This window comes from Oryctolagus cuniculus, chromosome 14 (assembly GCF_051225735.1).
Source record: "Oryctolagus cuniculus isolate XC-2025 breed Fujian yellow rabbit chromosome 14, ASM5122573v1, whole genome shotgun sequence".
Classification (NCBI taxonomy): Eukaryota; Metazoa; Chordata; class Mammalia; order Lagomorpha; family Leporidae; genus Oryctolagus; species Oryctolagus cuniculus.
Genome location: NC_142880.1, coordinates 81,788,518 through 81,804,163, shown reverse-complemented (window position 1 = coordinate 81,804,163; position 15,646 = coordinate 81,788,518). Strand labels below are relative to the sequence as shown.

The following is a 15,646-nucleotide window of genomic DNA, read 5'->3' as shown; positions in this document are numbered from 1 at the left end:
CCAAAACTTTTCTTAGAACCACTTTTTTTTTTTTTTGACAGGCAGAGTGGACAGTGAGAGAGAGAGACAGAGAGAAAGGTCTTCCTTTTGCCGTTGGTTCACCCTCCAATGGCCGCCGCCGCCGGCACGCTGCGGCCGGCGCACCGCGCTGATCCGATGGCAGGAGCCAGGAGCCAGGTGCTTTTCCTGGTCTCCCATGGGGTGCAGGGCCCAAGCACCTGGGCCATCCTCCACTGCACTCCCTGGCCACAGCAGAGGGCTGGCCTGGAAGAGGGGCAACCGGGACAGAATCCGGCGCCCCAACCGGGACTAGAACCCGGTGTGCCGGCGCCGCAGGCGGAGGATTAGCCTAGTGAGCCGCAGCGCCGGCCAGAACCACATTCTAAAATATCTTTTTAAAATTATTATTATTTTTTTTTGACAGGCAGAGTTAGACAGTGAGCGAGAGAGACAGAGAGAAAGGTCTTCCTTTTCCATTGGTTCACCCCTCAATGGGGTGATCCGTAGCCAGGAGCCAGGCGCTTCTCCTGGTCTCCCATGGGGTGCAGGGCCCAAGTACTTGGGCCATCCTCCACTGCACTCCTGGGCCACAGCAGAGAGCTGGACTGGAAGAGGGGCAACCGGGACAGAATCCGGAGCCCCGACCGGGACTAGAACCCAGTGTACCAGCGCCGCAGGCGGAGGATTAGCCTATTGAGCCGAGGCGCTGGCTCTAAAATATCTTACACGGGTTCTTATCTAAAGTGCACTATATTGAACAGAGGGTAATGCCCCTGACAATACCATACACAGCAAATGCAGTTCAAAACTTTAAAAAAATCACTTCAAGCAGCTTGCTTGGGAGAAGGCAGAAGGCTCAAATTAAAAAGCTTGGTGAAGGTGATGATTCTAAGGCTTGCTTTTGCAATACAGAGTTTTGACACTCAAGGCTACGTCGTACAAGAGTTAGTTTTCCCAGTGGGACAGCCACTCTTACTTGATGGCCAGGAGAACCCAGCACAGAAATAAAAGGTGACTTCACACAGCTAACACAACGTCATTTGGGACAGGCCTAGCATTTGAGAATCTATGTTCAGCAAGAAGTCTGCCTCTCACACCTGACTGTGCACAGAGCTTCAGAAGGCTTTACTGGACTTGTTACTCCTCCACAAGGGTACCTTCCAACTACATGGAACTAGCCGCTGCGTGTGCTTGTATAGGGCATTCTAGAGATGAAGCAGAATCAATGTAAATTGTTTCACAGCTTTAAAAATGCAGGAATAGGACAGGTGTCGCTCCCCCTCTTCGTGGAGGAACGGCACAGGACCCTGCGCTGTTCTTTCGTCTTCTCGGCCCTCCCCGGGTTTGCTGCTGGTTCTTCCCGGGTTGGCTACTGTCCCTTCCACCTCCGTGGAAGGGCGGTTCCCCCTGCCACATTCCCCACTTCCGCGGGGGAGCGGCACACCACCGGCCGGCTCTCTCGGGGGCTGCACAGGTGTTCCTCAGGTGTTCCTGGTGCATGTTGTCTCTCTCCTCCTTTATAGTCCTCTTCCACCAATCCCAACTCTGCTACCCACACGCCGAGTACGCTGCTCTCCTCCAATCAGGAGCAGGTCCTACAGTTTATTGGTTGAACTGGAGGCAGCTGTGTAGAAGCTGTTACTCCCTTCTCAGCGCCATATTGTGGGAGAGCAGATGCATAGAATAAGTCTTAATTCCAGTAACTTAATCTAGTCCGAGTTGCTCCCAGTTGCTCCCCACAGACAGGCATTGTGGTGCCGTAGGTTAAGCTGCCACTGGGATGCCTACATCCCACACTGGAGTGCCCAGAATCGAGTCTCACCTCCACTTCTGACCCAGCTTTCAGCTAATATGCCTGAGAGGCAGCAAATGACTGCCAAGTAGTTGAGTTCCTGCTACCCAGATGCAGTTCCTACTTCCTGGCTTCAGCCTGGCCAAGCCTCAGTCGTTGTTACCATTTGGGGAATGAACCAGCAGCTGGTAAAATCTCTCTGTCTTTCCCTCTGTCATTCTGCCTTTCAAATAAATAAATACTTTTTTTAAAAGGTAGGTACCTGATTTTCAGCATTATATGAACAAAACCCTATAAGCCACCCAAAACAGCACGTAATCGCCTGGACTGATTGTGCTCAAAAGACACCGAGTTGGTTCTAAAAGGCATGGACACGGACAAGGACAGCAAGGAACTATCAGGAGAAGCACCTGCTCTCTGAGTAGTTCTCTCGTAATCTGCACTGGGAATCACACGTTTGGAGATTACCTAAGAGGCCATCTAGTCTGCATAAACACTCTTATCCCATTTTCAAAGATCTCTCTTGGGATCTTTGGTTAGCTTGTTTTATCTTATATCTTAGCACCTTCGGTCTAGGACTAATTCCTTTTATCTTATCAACAGAGATGATGAATCACTACTTTCCTGGAGATCCTTTTACATACTTAGAAATCATTAAGTAACTAGTCTTTTCTCATTAACAAGATAACCACAACTGTTTTATCCTCCCCCCAAATGTCCTATGTATTAATCCTTAGACTGTGTCTTACTGAGACATCTCTTATCACTTTAGACCTACTTCCACAGTTTGGTATTCTAAGCTTCCAGATACCCAGGTGTATTAGCTTTTTGTCACTAGAACTAAAATACTTGAGAGGAGCTATTAGGAAGGAAACTTATTTGGCTTACAGTTTTTGGAGATTCAGAGGCCAAGATCATCAGTGGCTCCTCTGGTTTAGGCATCTAGTGAGGCTGGAGAGTGGCAAAAGAAAAAATCACACGGAGAGCCGGAAACAGAGCGAGAATGCTTCACACAAATGTTCCCCCTCTTGAGAACTAACTTCTGAGGGCTCACCCCCAGTGACCATAATTGGATCAAGTCCGCCATTAACCATTCACATAAGAACTTGGGGATCAAGCTCCCAACACATTGGCCTTTGGGAAACACTAAAAGATGCTTATGGTTATTATCTGAACCATAACACCAGCATTTAAATGATTCCATGGTTCATTTAACAATAACAATTTAATTTTTAAGGAATAATGCTATACTTTGAAATCAATTATTTAAAATAATGTTCTAGGTATTGAGGAAACTAATCTCATATAGTTTTAGTGGAACAAATAGACAATAAACCAGCAAAGAAGAGAGAACCTAGATTGAAGTAAGAACTTTGAAAAAAAAATAAAAGTAATAGTCACGGAGAAGGTAGCACTTGATCTGAAGCTTTCTGGCAGCCATCACACCATCCCACCCTCGTGCAAAGACATGAAAAGAATGTTCCAAGCAATTTTTCGTTAAAGAAGACCTAACAAGTTATTAGGCTATATACTTAGATGCATCTCTTTTGAATTATATAACCTTGCACTGCTCCCTACACAGTCTTTTTTTTTTTTTTGAAGAAAATCTTTTATTTATCATGACATGAAACTGACACGACATCCTATTAGAATCTAACCAGGATAAATAATTCTGTTATAAAATTTGTACTTCTCAGCCGGCGCCGTGGCTCAATAGGCTAATCCTCCACCTTGCGGCGCCGGCACACCGGGTTCTAGTCCCGGTTGGGGCGCCGGATTCTGTCCCTGTTGCCCCTCTTCCAGGCCAGCTCTCTGCTATGGCCAGGGAGTGCAGTGGAGGATGGCCCAGGTGCTTGGGCCCTGCACCCCATGGGAGACCAGGAAAAAAAGCACCTGGCTCCTGGCTCCTGCCATCGGATCAGCGCGGTGCGCCGGCTGCAGCGGCGGCCATTGGAGGGTGATCCAACGGCAAAAGGAAGACCTTTCTCTCTCTGTCTCTCTCTCTCACTGTCCACTCTGCCTGTCCAAAAAAAAAAAAAAAAAAAAATTTGTACTTCTCAGATCCATTTCAAGGAAAATATTATATATCACAGCTCTTTTTAATCTTATGGATGGATTTCAGTAAACCCTTTTTATGCTAAATAAAGAGGCAACTATAAAATCTGTAATAACAACAATCTGCAGGTTTAGGACCTTTTGGTTAAACATTAAGAACCACATTGCTGGGGCCGGCACTGTGGTGTAGAAGGATAAAGCTCCACCTGCAGTGCTGGTATCTCATAAGGGCGGCAGTTAGAGTCCTGGCTGCTCCACTTCTGATGCAGTTCCCTGTTGATGTGCCTGGGAGGGCAGTGGAGGATGGGCCAAGTGCTTGGGCCCCTGCACCCATGTGGGAGACCTGGAAGAAGCTCCTGGTTCCCTGGCTTTGGCCTGGCTCAGCTCCAGCTCCAGCCACTGCAGCCATTTGAGGAGTTAGCCAGCGGATGGAAGATCGATCTCTCTCTTGCGCCTTCTCTCGCTGTATCTCTGCCTTTCAAATACACGAATAACAAAAAAGAACCACATCCCTATTTTAGCTACAATTTAAAGTGCACCTTTTTCATTGATAATGCAACTGCTTGCTCTGGGTGCAAAGATGGTCTGCAATTTTTTTCTTAAAGTAATAGATTAAGGAACTTAATTGATCAACACTCAGATAAATTTCCTTACCTAATTGTGTTACCTTTTGGAGCAAAAACATTCTTTTGGTTTTTTGTATATAGAGAGGCAAATCTGCAGCACAGCTGATGGAATCTTCTAATTCAAATTAAACAGAGGGAGTGAATTATTATCAGGAATGTTTGAAAAAGTTACAGCTTTTAAAACAAGGCTTCTGAAATTTTCTCAAAACTAGCTATTTTCATATATACTTTAAAAAAAAGATTTATTTACTTTATTTGAAAAGCAGAGTTACAGAGAGGCAGGGGTGGGGAGGGGTCTTCCATCTGCTGGTTCACTCCTCAGATGGCTGCAACAGCCAGGGCTGTGCTGATCCAAAGGCAGGAGCCAGGAGCTTCTTCCAGGTCCTCCACTTGGGTGCAGGGGCCCAAGGACTTGGGCCATCCTCCACTGCTTTCCAGGCCACAGCAGAGAGTTGGATTGGAAGTGGAGCAGCCGGGACTGGAACCAACACCCATATGGGATGACAGCACTGCAGGTGGCAGCTTTATCCACTACGCCACAGTGCCAGCCCCTTCATATATACTTGATAACATATGTAACCTGTATTTTTAGCAATTTCTTCCATCAACTATACTTTGCCCTCAATAAGGGTTAGAATTTCGTTTCACTTTCTGCATATAAAGCACCTTTAGATAAGTTTCATTCTCACTGAACAGTTGTTTTCACTCATGTGCCTGTGCAATTTGAGCTTACACATATATACACTTGCATACAATGTACACACACATAAGTTAACTTTTCACCATTAGAATACAACTCGACACTAAAAGGTGAACTCCGAGAGACAGCTGGATCTTTCTTTGGAAATCTCACCTGGGTGGACACGGGTAGGTGTGATTTGCCAAGGGATGTGCTGAGGCTGCAGTAGGCCTGCTGGTCATCTGTGAGTCTAGGGCTGCCAGGCCTCACCACCACACGTGCACGTTGGCTTCCTTGGCAGCACTGGCCTCCAGAGGAGCTTGTCAGAAATAAGATTTTGGGGCTGGTGCTGTGGCATAGGAGGTAAAGCCACTGCTTGCAGTGCTGCCATCCCATATGGGTGCCGGTTTAGGTCCCAGCTGCTCCACTTCCAATCCAGCTCTCTGCTATGGCCTGGGAGAGCACTGGAAGATGGCCCAAGTCCTTGGGCCCCTGCACCCACATGGGACACCTGGAAGAAGCTCCTGGCTCCTGGTTCCTGGCTTTGGATTGGCCCAGTTCCGGCCATAGCGCCCATTTGGGGAGTTAACCAGCAGATGGAAGATCTTTCTCTTTCTCTTTCTGCCTCTCTCTAACTCTGCCTTTCAAATAAAAAAAATAAATAAACATTTAAAAAACAAAAAGAAACAATGCTGTCTGCAGTCTTTCGGTAACTCTCTCTGCTTTGGTCCAATCTTGGTATCAAGGTGACCATTAACTCCAGAATATCACCCTCTGATATTCTGATATCAAATAACCGTTTCTGTGGCTCCATACTCCCTGAAGAACACACAGACCCCGTCACCCAGCCTCCCCTACTTCCTGAGCCCTGGAACCGTATCTGCCGAAAACCCTACTCCCGTGCGCAGCTGTGAACGCAGCCCTCCACGTGCGGCCCTGCGGCTGTTTGCACGCGTGTTCTTCCCGTGCAGAGCTGTCTCCGGCACGGCACAGCCTGGATGCCATTCACCCCGTTCCCAGCTGCCTCCAGGTGGGCGTCCTCTTCAGCCTGGGTCCTCAAAAGACTGACTTCCTGCTGGCACTCCTCCTCTTCCTAGCAAGTCTGCCAATACTCGTTAGCATTTTCTTTGATGTAAGGAAGTAAAAGGTCCTTCGATTCCTGACAAGTTCACAGTGACTCTGGCGGGCACCGAAAGCAGGACCATTTCGCTACCTATTCGGGTATCAGCCTACAGGTACCAGGGCTGAGAGGGGTGTTGGCTACGCCCCCAGGACCGCCCTGGCCTTCGCACCAGTCCAGCAACAATCTTGGAGCCAGGGGCAGCGCACAGCCTAAGGGGAGGGAGGGAGGTCACATCTGAGAACCTGAAGCGGGGGAAGGTGGCCGCCCAGAAGCCCTGACCTCCAATCTCCCGGTTCTTGTTTTGAAGACATTCTCTCTTTCAGAAACTTTTCATTATCTCCTTAACTGGCCATAAGTGGAAGACGCATGCCTTCTAGTTTGAACAAGTATTTCCTGATAGCATTAGATCATATTTAATTTTGGAAGTGTGTATGCCAAATAACACTTAGTAATGGTTAAAAATAAATAACAGTAATTGAAAAACATTCTTTTGTCTAGCTGGACAGGCCTGCATGAGTTTTCCAGAAACTAATTTGGTGATACTCTGCAAGTACAGCAGGTTGAAAGGAAATGGGCAGAGTTACGACTGATTCAGAGGGGAGGTGAACGGGAATGACCCACTGAGGGACTGGCCTACTAGCAGAGAAAGGCAAAACAAGGAAGTCAGAGGTTGACAGGTCACATGTGCTGGATGAAGTAGCCTTCAACTGGCGAGGTTGCAAAAAACCTCCCCAGCACTGGCTCTTTGAGACATGCTGCCACCACCTGGGCAACAGGCAGTTTGGAAGCATGGAGGGATTTTAGTTGTTATTATTGCATAACCATTATACAGTCAAAAAACATACTTTCATTTTACAAAATTAGCATTTTTGACCAAGTATGTGAACATTAAAGAAGAGGAAGGATTTTGTCTGTATGTGTTTGGAATAGTCTAACTTTTTAGGTCTCTAGTTCCTGCTCTGTGGCTTTGGTCTCAGGATTTTAGCATGACGCTCAGTACCTGGCACACAGTAAAGACTCATTAAGTAGCTTTAAAAAAATGCGGGTGGATAGTGAACATGTTTGTATCCTATGCTGGCGTGCCTGAGTTCCACACTCATCGCTGGGTCCTGATTCCAGCTTCCTGTTAATGTAGTCCCTGGGAGGCAGTGGTGGTGGTTCAAGTAAGTGGGTTCCTGCTAACCATATGGGAGACTTGGACTGTGGCCCAGGCTCCTGGCTTTGTACTACCGTCCCCACTATTGTGGGCATCTAGGGAGTGAACCACTGGATGGGAGCTCTGTCTCTCAAATAAATGAACATTTAAAAAATTCTTGACTATCCTCTTTGAAATAGTAATAAAATTAATTCTTTAAAGTCATATAAGTATACCTGAAGTTGGTTTACTCACAAAATGCCCACAATAACTAGGGCTGAGCAGGGCTGAAGCTAGGAACCAGGATTTAATGTTTCTCCTACATGGGTGGTAGAGACTCAAGTACTTCAGCTATCACCTGCTGGCTCCCAGGATACACATTAGCAGGAAGCTAATTCCAAAGTAGAGGTGGGACTGAAACCCATGCACTGCAATACAGGATGCAGGTGTCTTAAGTGCAGCTTAACTCTTGTGCCAAACACTTGCTCCTCACACTTGCCCCTAAATTGGTATTCTGAAAGATAGTTAAGACAGAATAGAAACCTGATTAAGGATCTGTTCAAGGAAGACCTAAAGAAAACTGGCAATGCTGTTTCTTCTAAATATCTTACTATGCTGCTGTTGATGAAGCAAAAGGCAAAAAAATAGCCGAGTCTGTTCAATTTGTAGGTGTGTGGTTTTTTTTTTTTTTTTTTTTTTTTTTTTTTTTTTAATTACAGGCAGAGTGGACAGTTAGAGAAAGAGAGAGAGAGAAAGGTCTTCCTTTTGCTGTTGGTTCACCCTCCAATGGCCGCCGCGCTGATCTGATGGCAGGAGCCAGGTACTTCTCCTGGTCTCCCATGCGGGTGCAGGGCCCAAGGACTTGGGCCATTCTCCACTGCACTCCCTGGCCACAGCAGAGAGCTGGCCTGGAAGAGGAGCAACCGGGACAGAATCCGGCGCCCCGACCGGGACTAGAACCCGGTGTGCCGGCGCCGCAAGGTGGAGGATTAGCCTAGTGAGCCGCGGCGCCGGCCTTAATTTGTAGGTTTTTAAAAGCTGAAAAGCCACTAGAGATCACCCAGTGTGCAGAAGAGGAAACAGGTTCCGAGTGATGCATCAGCAAATTCAGGCTAGTGGTGAGACAGGATCCGTGACCTTCAGCCCCCAAGTTCAGACTCACTGCAGAAAGTAACCCTTGGTAATCGTTCCTGGGCTTGTAGCCTGCTCCGTAACTAGAAGCTAGATCAGTGAAATTCGATTGTTGAAGACACGGGCTAGATTGCAGGCAAGACCTGCCTACAGAGGTTTCCGACTTGTGTGCCTTTTCTTCCTGCCTGGGACTCCTATGCTTTTAACCTGAGATGTACCAGAACAATTCCTGGGAGGAAGTGATTGGAAAAACCGTCTACCCAGGATTCAAACTGGCCTCTGGAAGAAACGGTGTTAAAATAATAAATTCAAAGCCGTTCTTTGATTCACTGCTTGGGTGTTTAAAAAAAATCCAGATAATTCTAGCGAGTAAAGTTTTCAGTGCACACAATCCTGCGACTGAGTCTGCTCTTTCTGGCTACCACAGGTACAGGCGAGGTCTAGGCAGGCAGACTTTGAAACCATCATCCAGGTTTTCAAACAAGAATGAGTAAGACAACTGCTGGTAATACAACATGCAAACATTAACATATGCCCAAGGAACAGTATTTTAGATCGTTACATTATCTGCCAAAAGCCTGTTCCCTGGTAAATAATAGTTACTGTTGTTATACCTAAACTAGTTATACATGTCACAGCTTGCTCCTCAAAGAACATGCTATGGTCTTTCAAGAATAAAAACCTGCTTTGTTTGGCACACAACAGCGAAGAGGTCTTGCAACATTTGCCAGAGGTAATCAAACAGAGCAGCTCCGTGCAAGCAACAGCAAAATCTGGTCACCAACCAAAGCAGAGCTAAGCTTTCAGTTCCTGAAGATCAGAAGACAATATTAACTCACCCTTTCTGCTTGTTGACTTTTGCATCGCTGTATTTGTGTATTGAAAGAACAAGTACCTCTGTGGGAACTCTATGCCCTGGCAGTTTAATTATTTATCAAGTTTACTTTGGACAAGTATCGATCATTCTTTTGTGAAATGAGTGAAGTTCTTAAATTAAAAACAAACAAACAACAGAACGCCGTTCTCACGCGGCATGGCTGCATCGCCCCTTCATGACGAGGTTCAGGAGACCCCTCACGGCTCCGCGGCTGCTTTGTCTGTCTGCTCTACGTGAGGACTTCGCGATCGTCCGGGCCGGTTCTCCACCAGCTCGCCAGCATCCGTCAGGGCACCATCGCCTGGACCCGGCGGCTGGTGAGGGCCGGGGACCATTGCCTCCCCCCCGCCGCTCGGGGTCTGGGGTCTGGGCCTCCCGCGGCCGGAGACCTCACGCCCCCGGGACCCTCCGGCTCTCCGGCTGCAGCAGCAGCGGGTGCTGCTCCCCCGGCCGGCCTCGCGGAAGACCCCATAGTTTCGGACCCGCTCCTGCAGGCCTGAGGCCGCACAGCGCCTGGTCGCACACCCCTTCGCGCCCGGCCGGCGGCCAGCGCGTCGGGCTGCGGTCCCCGCGGGGAGTCCCCGCGCCGCGCGGCCTCACCTGCCGCTCCCCGGAAATCTCGGCGCCGCCGGGCCCTCCCTCCCCTCCGCGTCCTCGAAGTCCAGGTCCCGGGGCCCAGCGAGCCCCCGCGCAGCCGGAACTGGCCGCCGGCCCTCCCCACGCCCAGGTCCCGGCGGGGCCCGTCTGTGGGCGGGACGCGAGGGCCGCGGCTTCCGCCTTCCTGCTTCCGGCCGGGCGGCGCGCGGGGAGCGGGAGTCCGGGCCCCCGGCGCGCGCGGGAGTGGAGCCTGGTGGCGGCCGCTGCCGTGCGGAGCGGAGCGGAGCGGAGCTGGCGTCGCAAGGTGCGGCGGGGTCGACCGCGGGCCCCCGGGCTTGCGGGGCTGTGCGCGCCCCGCCCGGGCCGCGGCGGGTCGAGGAAGCCTGCGTTTTGCAGGCCCGGGGGCAGCGGTGAACGTGGCCCCGAGCGCCCTGGGCCCCGATGGGGTAAGGAAGGAGGAAAGGACAAAGGAGCGAGTGCGGGCGGCGGCCCAGGGCCCCGCACCCCCTTACCTCGTGGGGTGCCTGGCAGGGCTGGTGGCGAGAGGAAGCCCCGCCGACCAGTTTGCGGGGGACGGAGACGAGACAGGCGCCCAGGTCCCAGAGGAGACAGGGGAGATGCGTGTGCGCCTTTTGGACAGTAACTCGTTTCCTTGTGTTCCCAGCTGAAACTTCTGCCCTAAGACGGGTCCTTGACTCCTGCTTCACCCCCCTCTTTATTGCAGAGTTCTTTTGCTTATCTCTGAAACTTGAAGTAGTTAACTCGTCGGCCTGGAGAAAGATCCATCCCAGAAGAGCCTGGTTCGACCGTGTGGCGTAGGAAGTCTGGGCGAAGGTATTTAATGAAGTGGGAGGACACCTGGGTGTGCTCTGGTTGAAAATCGATTTTCGTTGAAAATTAGAAGAAACCATGGAAAGACATGAAAGTGGCAGTTGCCTTGAGGGGATGGGATTGCTGATGAATTTAAGTTTCTTTGGTCTGTCTCTTCCTATAAAGGACCTGAATTGTACACCAGATAACCCTTGCTTGTGCCAGGTGCTTGAGTTGGTAATGATGTACCCAAATCCAGTGAACAATACCGTGTAACTTCTCACTACCAACTTTTTTTTTTTTTTTTTACTGTTAGTGAACGTCATCGATAATTTTATTCTTGAAATAAGTAACTTAAAATACTTGATTTCCAGTAATAGGAATTTCTTAGAGGACATTGGCAGTTGTAGTAAACTCAAATAAAGGCAAGGTATTAAATGCTTATAATTGAGAAGCAATTTTACCTGTCAGTTTTAGGTTGCATATATAGAATTCAGTTTCCATTTAACACTTTATTGCAAGTAGCCTGAAAGTTGCAACTTAAGTGCTTTTTCTTTTCTCAGTTTTCAGCTCATCACCGGCATAGATTTCCCACGTCTCAGAAGCAAGCATACAGTAGAACTAGAGGAGGTGACAAAAACCAAAAACCGAGGGTCATCTGAAATTGTAACTGGCTCACTGATGATCGTTGGGCAAAGTTAAGAGATCACCATTCAAGCATAAGGTAAATGATGATTTTTTGTAATCCAAGCTGAAATCGTAAGTGGCTGTCTGTACACCCATTTCCTACCCAGCTACTCTAATTCTCCATCTTGAATAGGAGTTGACACAAATGTGGGAGGTAGAAAAGCCTTTGGGGCAAAATGGGAAATGGAACTCAAGTCCACACCAGCCTCACTTGCTGGACCCATCTTCCTTACCAACTCAGAAGGGATCAAAATGCAGGGCACCTGCCATCATTGCTCTTCTCGTGGATTAAATTATGTTTATTTCAATGGAGATCTTCAAAGCTCAAAGGGCATAAAATAGCATAAAATAGCACATAACTTTTTGCTTATGCCTTTTGGTATATGAATGTCGATGTTATGGTGGCTCTCTTAGCCTCTCTTCCACTCCTGAAAATGGCTATCCATTGCCTGCTTTTCTGTGAGAGCATTTCACACGATTGATGATTGGTACTTTTGTTAATTAGTACTCAGTAGTACTAAGGATATGTTAATGAATGACAAACAGGATTCAGTTGTTTCCTGGAATGAGCTTGTAAAACTCAAGAAGTTATAAAAGTCTGTAGGAAGCATGTGAGAATGCATACTCTGTATGACAGACTCCAAGTGGCTTTTACTTTTTATCTTCCATAACTTTGTATCTTTTAAGTGTCCCTAATCTGGTTGTCTAGTTGAATTATTTTCCTGGAGCTATTAGTTCTGGTTAAAATAGTACTACTTAGTACTTTAAAAATGAACTAAGGAATCATAATGAAATTCTGAGTTACCTGGTTGTCAGTTTGGTATAACTTTTTTAAAATTTGATTAACCACATAGTCTTTGCCCTGTTGTTGTTTCTCCCCCCTGACCAGTTTTCCTGACTGCTGCCGAGATGTTTGACATAAAGGCCTGGGCTGAGTATGTTGTAGAGTGGGCTGCAAAGGACCCGTATGGCTTCCTTACAACAGTTATCTTGGCCCTCACCCCGCTGTTCCTAGCAAGCGCGGTCCTCTCCTGGAAGCTGGCCAAGATGATTGAAGCCAGGGAGAAGGAGCAAAAGAAGAAACAAAAACGTCAAGAAAATATCGCAAAAGCTAAGCGGCTGAAAAAGGACTGAAGGTATCAACAGGTTCTGCAACCAGAGGAGAAATCATTGGAAAATGAAGCAGCTTCGGCGGGACCACCGAGGTGTCATTGGATCTGACAGTATTTAATAAATCAAATCTGAACATACAGAATAATGTCTGACCTCAATACTGTATTAACTTTTAAGACTTGGGTGTAGAAGTTTGTTGGTATCTACTGACAGTTACTTTAACTTAGCATCTGTATACAAATGGAGTATCTCTGATCTACAAATCTGAAACTCTAAAATATGAAATTTTGTGAGCACAGATATGATGCCGCAAGTGGAAAATTCCACACCTGACTTTCTGTGACGGGTCACAGCCAAAACACAGGCACACTACAAATACTGTATAAATTGACCTTCTGGCTAGGAGGAGAGAGTGTGTGTGTGTAATGATCAATTTCATGTTTAGACCTGGATCTTATATCCAAGATATCTTACGTATATGCAGACATTTCCAAAATTCAGGAGATTCTTAAACACTTAACGGTCCCAAGCATTTCAAATAAGGGATACTCAACCTGTAGCACAAATTTGTAACTGACCTAGTCTTATGCCATTTTATGGCTTAGGTACCGAAATGAAAACATCCTGTGGAGAGAAATGACTAAATTGCGAGCTCTCCTCAAGTGCTAGTTTATAACGGGGTCCTATTCTGGACCAACATTATTAAGAATGAAAAAAATGTCTTCAGAGCTGAAAAATGTGCTTTGGCTTAAAAGAGATACAGTAATTAATCATATCTTTTGTCATTATTGCTTATTTCTTAGAGTAGGGTCATTTCTGGCTTTCTCAAAGCAAAAGAGTATTTCATTTTCTGCATTTTTCTGATTTTAGCCTTTGAGACAACTGTTAATTAACACATTCTGCATTTTATAAAGAATTCTCAGTATCTTGACTGTAAAATACCACCCACTAGATATAACAATTTTTGTACTTATGAACACTGCCATTTTCTTAGAGATGAATTGTTGAGTAACACTATGATTTAAAGCTTAAAGTAAAATGCAATCGCCATAGCACCTTGAAACCATTTATGAGGGGTCTTTTGAAAGTTCACAGAAAAATGAAAAATCTATGCATGGATTTAAAAATATTTTTGCACCAAAAATAAACTTATCTTTTAATTCCAATTTTTTCATGAACTTTTTGAAGTAGCCTTGTATGCTTGTGCTAACTAGAGCTGTGAAATGGTTGAAGTGTCTTATCAGATATTTGGCTGATTGTATAGATCCTACTTTTATTCAATTCTTTAACTCAAGTAACAGTGATAAACTGTACCTTTTGATCAAACAGGTTTGAGATGAAAATTAAAATTTCGTATTTCTTTTGGAAAACTCTTAAAGAGTTAACAGTTAAGTCATACTTCCTAAGTGGCAAAAAAGGCTTGAAATTTGGAAAAATTTTGTTGAGTACAATAGTAATTGCTGTGGAGGGGATAAACTGTCAAAATAAGAATGTGCTCTATATAACTAGAAGTACAGAGCTAAAGGATCTTTCAGTTCAGTAGGGTATCGACGTTACCGTGAAACATGGCTTTTATAAATGTCTTGTCTGGTAACTGTTCACTGTCAGTATGGAGTAGCTTATTAATGTTTCCTGTACTTCTGATAGTGAATTTAAGTTACAAAAAGTGGTCCACTGTCTCTAATTTAAAAATGAACTCGATATTGAAATAAATATGATTCTTTTTTATAAAGAGGTCTTCTTGGTTTATTGGGGGGAAGACAATTACATATGGTAAGCCAAGTAGAGACTTTTCAAAGGTTTACATGTTTCAGTTATGCCTAAACATCCTTGTGAAAGACTGGTTTTTGAAATTTGAGAAGCTGAGAACTCATGAGAATGTTTATGGACCAGTTGGAACATTTCATGCTATTAGGCTAGTTTATCAGTTCCTTCTGGGTGCCGGTGTAATTAACACATTGTGACTCCAGGCACTAAAATAATTCACTGGACAGTTACGAGTTGTTAATTCAGGTGATGGTGTAGGAGATGCTTTCTATATGATTGAACTTAAAATTTGCTTATATAGAACTGCTGGCCTACACGAGTCTGCAAAGCCAAATTTTAAAGCAGTGGTGAAGATACGTCTGAAGTACTCTCATGTTTTGGGTTTCTGTGGTCAAACAGTTCACATTGGTCACATTTTAGTGTAAAAGAATCGAAGCAAAAGATACAGTCAGTATAATGCTTAGTTATCAAAACAGTAGTTTTTTTGTTTTTTTTTGGTTCTGGTATAACAATTTAAGTGTACTTATTTAACTAAAAGCGTTTGTTTTTTTTTTTTTTGAGGGGGGTTGTTAAAGTCTTAACATGTCAATTTTCTGTGTTTGATATATGTTATTTTTTCTTTTTGAAGTTTATTTATTTAAAAGGCAGAGAACTTGCATCCATTGGTTCACTCCCCAAAAGGTAAGAGCTAGTGCTGGGCCAGGCTAATGCCAGGAGCTAGGAATTCCATCTGGGTCTCCCATGTTCCCAGTGTTTGAGCTGTCATCTGCTGCTGCCCAGGCGCATTAGCTGGGAGCTGGAGAAGAACTGGAATTGTCTGGGACTTGAACTGCACTGCAGTGTGGCAAATGGGCATCTTGAGCAGTGGCTTCGTCTGCTGCACAATGCCTGCCCAGCTACCATTTCTTAGCCTTCACTAATATTTGTGTTGTCTTTTAAACAGATCTATCTGTTGGTTCATTCCCCAAGTGCCAGTGATGGCTCAGGCTTGGCCAGGTGGGAGAAAGGAGCCTGGAACCCAATCTGTTCTCCCATGTGGGTGGCCACGATTCAAGTACTTGAACCATTATCTACTGCCTTCTCAGGTACACATTAACAGGAAGCTAGATTCGAAGTAAAGTAGCCTGGACTCCAACCAGGCACGCTGATACTGGATATGGGCATCCCAAATGGCGGTTTAACTTGTGACATTACATCACAGTGCCCACAGAGCCCTTTTTACACATGTAAGATCAACCAAGTTTACAACAGGTG

General features: G+C 46.0%; 2 protein-coding genes across 18 annotated transcripts in view; one reads left to right on the top strand and one right to left on the bottom strand.

Annotated features, from left to right (window-relative positions):
- NDUFAF2 (NADH:ubiquinone oxidoreductase complex assembly factor 2) overlaps nt 1-15,646 on the bottom strand; it is a 323,300-nt gene that overhangs the window by 113,394 nt on the left and 194,260 nt on the right. For 6 of the 13 annotated variants that reach the window (XR_016220788.1, XR_016220790.1, XR_016220787.1 and 3 more), the window contains exon 4: nt 2,681-2,743. The exons of the other annotated variants lie outside the window; for them this stretch is intronic. The gene's annotated coding sequence lies outside the window, so the exon portion shown is untranslated. The remainder of the gene's footprint in view (nt 1-2,680; nt 2,744-15,646) is intronic. 13 annotated transcript variants of the gene reach the window in all.
- SMIM15 (small integral membrane protein 15) lies at nt 10,202-14,357 on the top strand. 5 transcript variants are annotated; one of them, XR_016220797.1, is made up of 4 exons: nt 10,202-10,319; nt 10,740-10,849; nt 11,396-11,549; nt 12,402-14,357. XR_016220797.1 is itself a non-coding variant. In XM_089313219.1 (2 exons), exon 2 carries the CDS (start codon nt 12,422-12,424, stop codon nt 12,644-12,646), a length of 225 nt encoding a protein of 74 aa, XP_089169345.1. In that variant the 5' UTR covers nt 11,410-11,549; nt 12,402-12,421; the 3' UTR covers nt 12,647-14,357. The 5 variants fall into 5 exon arrangements, 1 of the variants encoding a protein (XP_089169345.1); XR_016220795.1 differs by having other exon boundaries at nt 11,389-11,549; XR_016220798.1 differs by lacking the exon at nt 10,202-10,319 and adding an exon at nt 10,323-10,461.

Bases quoted from the DNA above. Each gene is read 5' to 3' on its own strand.
- SMIM15 (XM_089313219.1), top strand. From the start codon at position 12,422: ATGTTTGACATAAAGGCCTGGGCTGAGTATGTTGTAGAGTGGGCTGCA.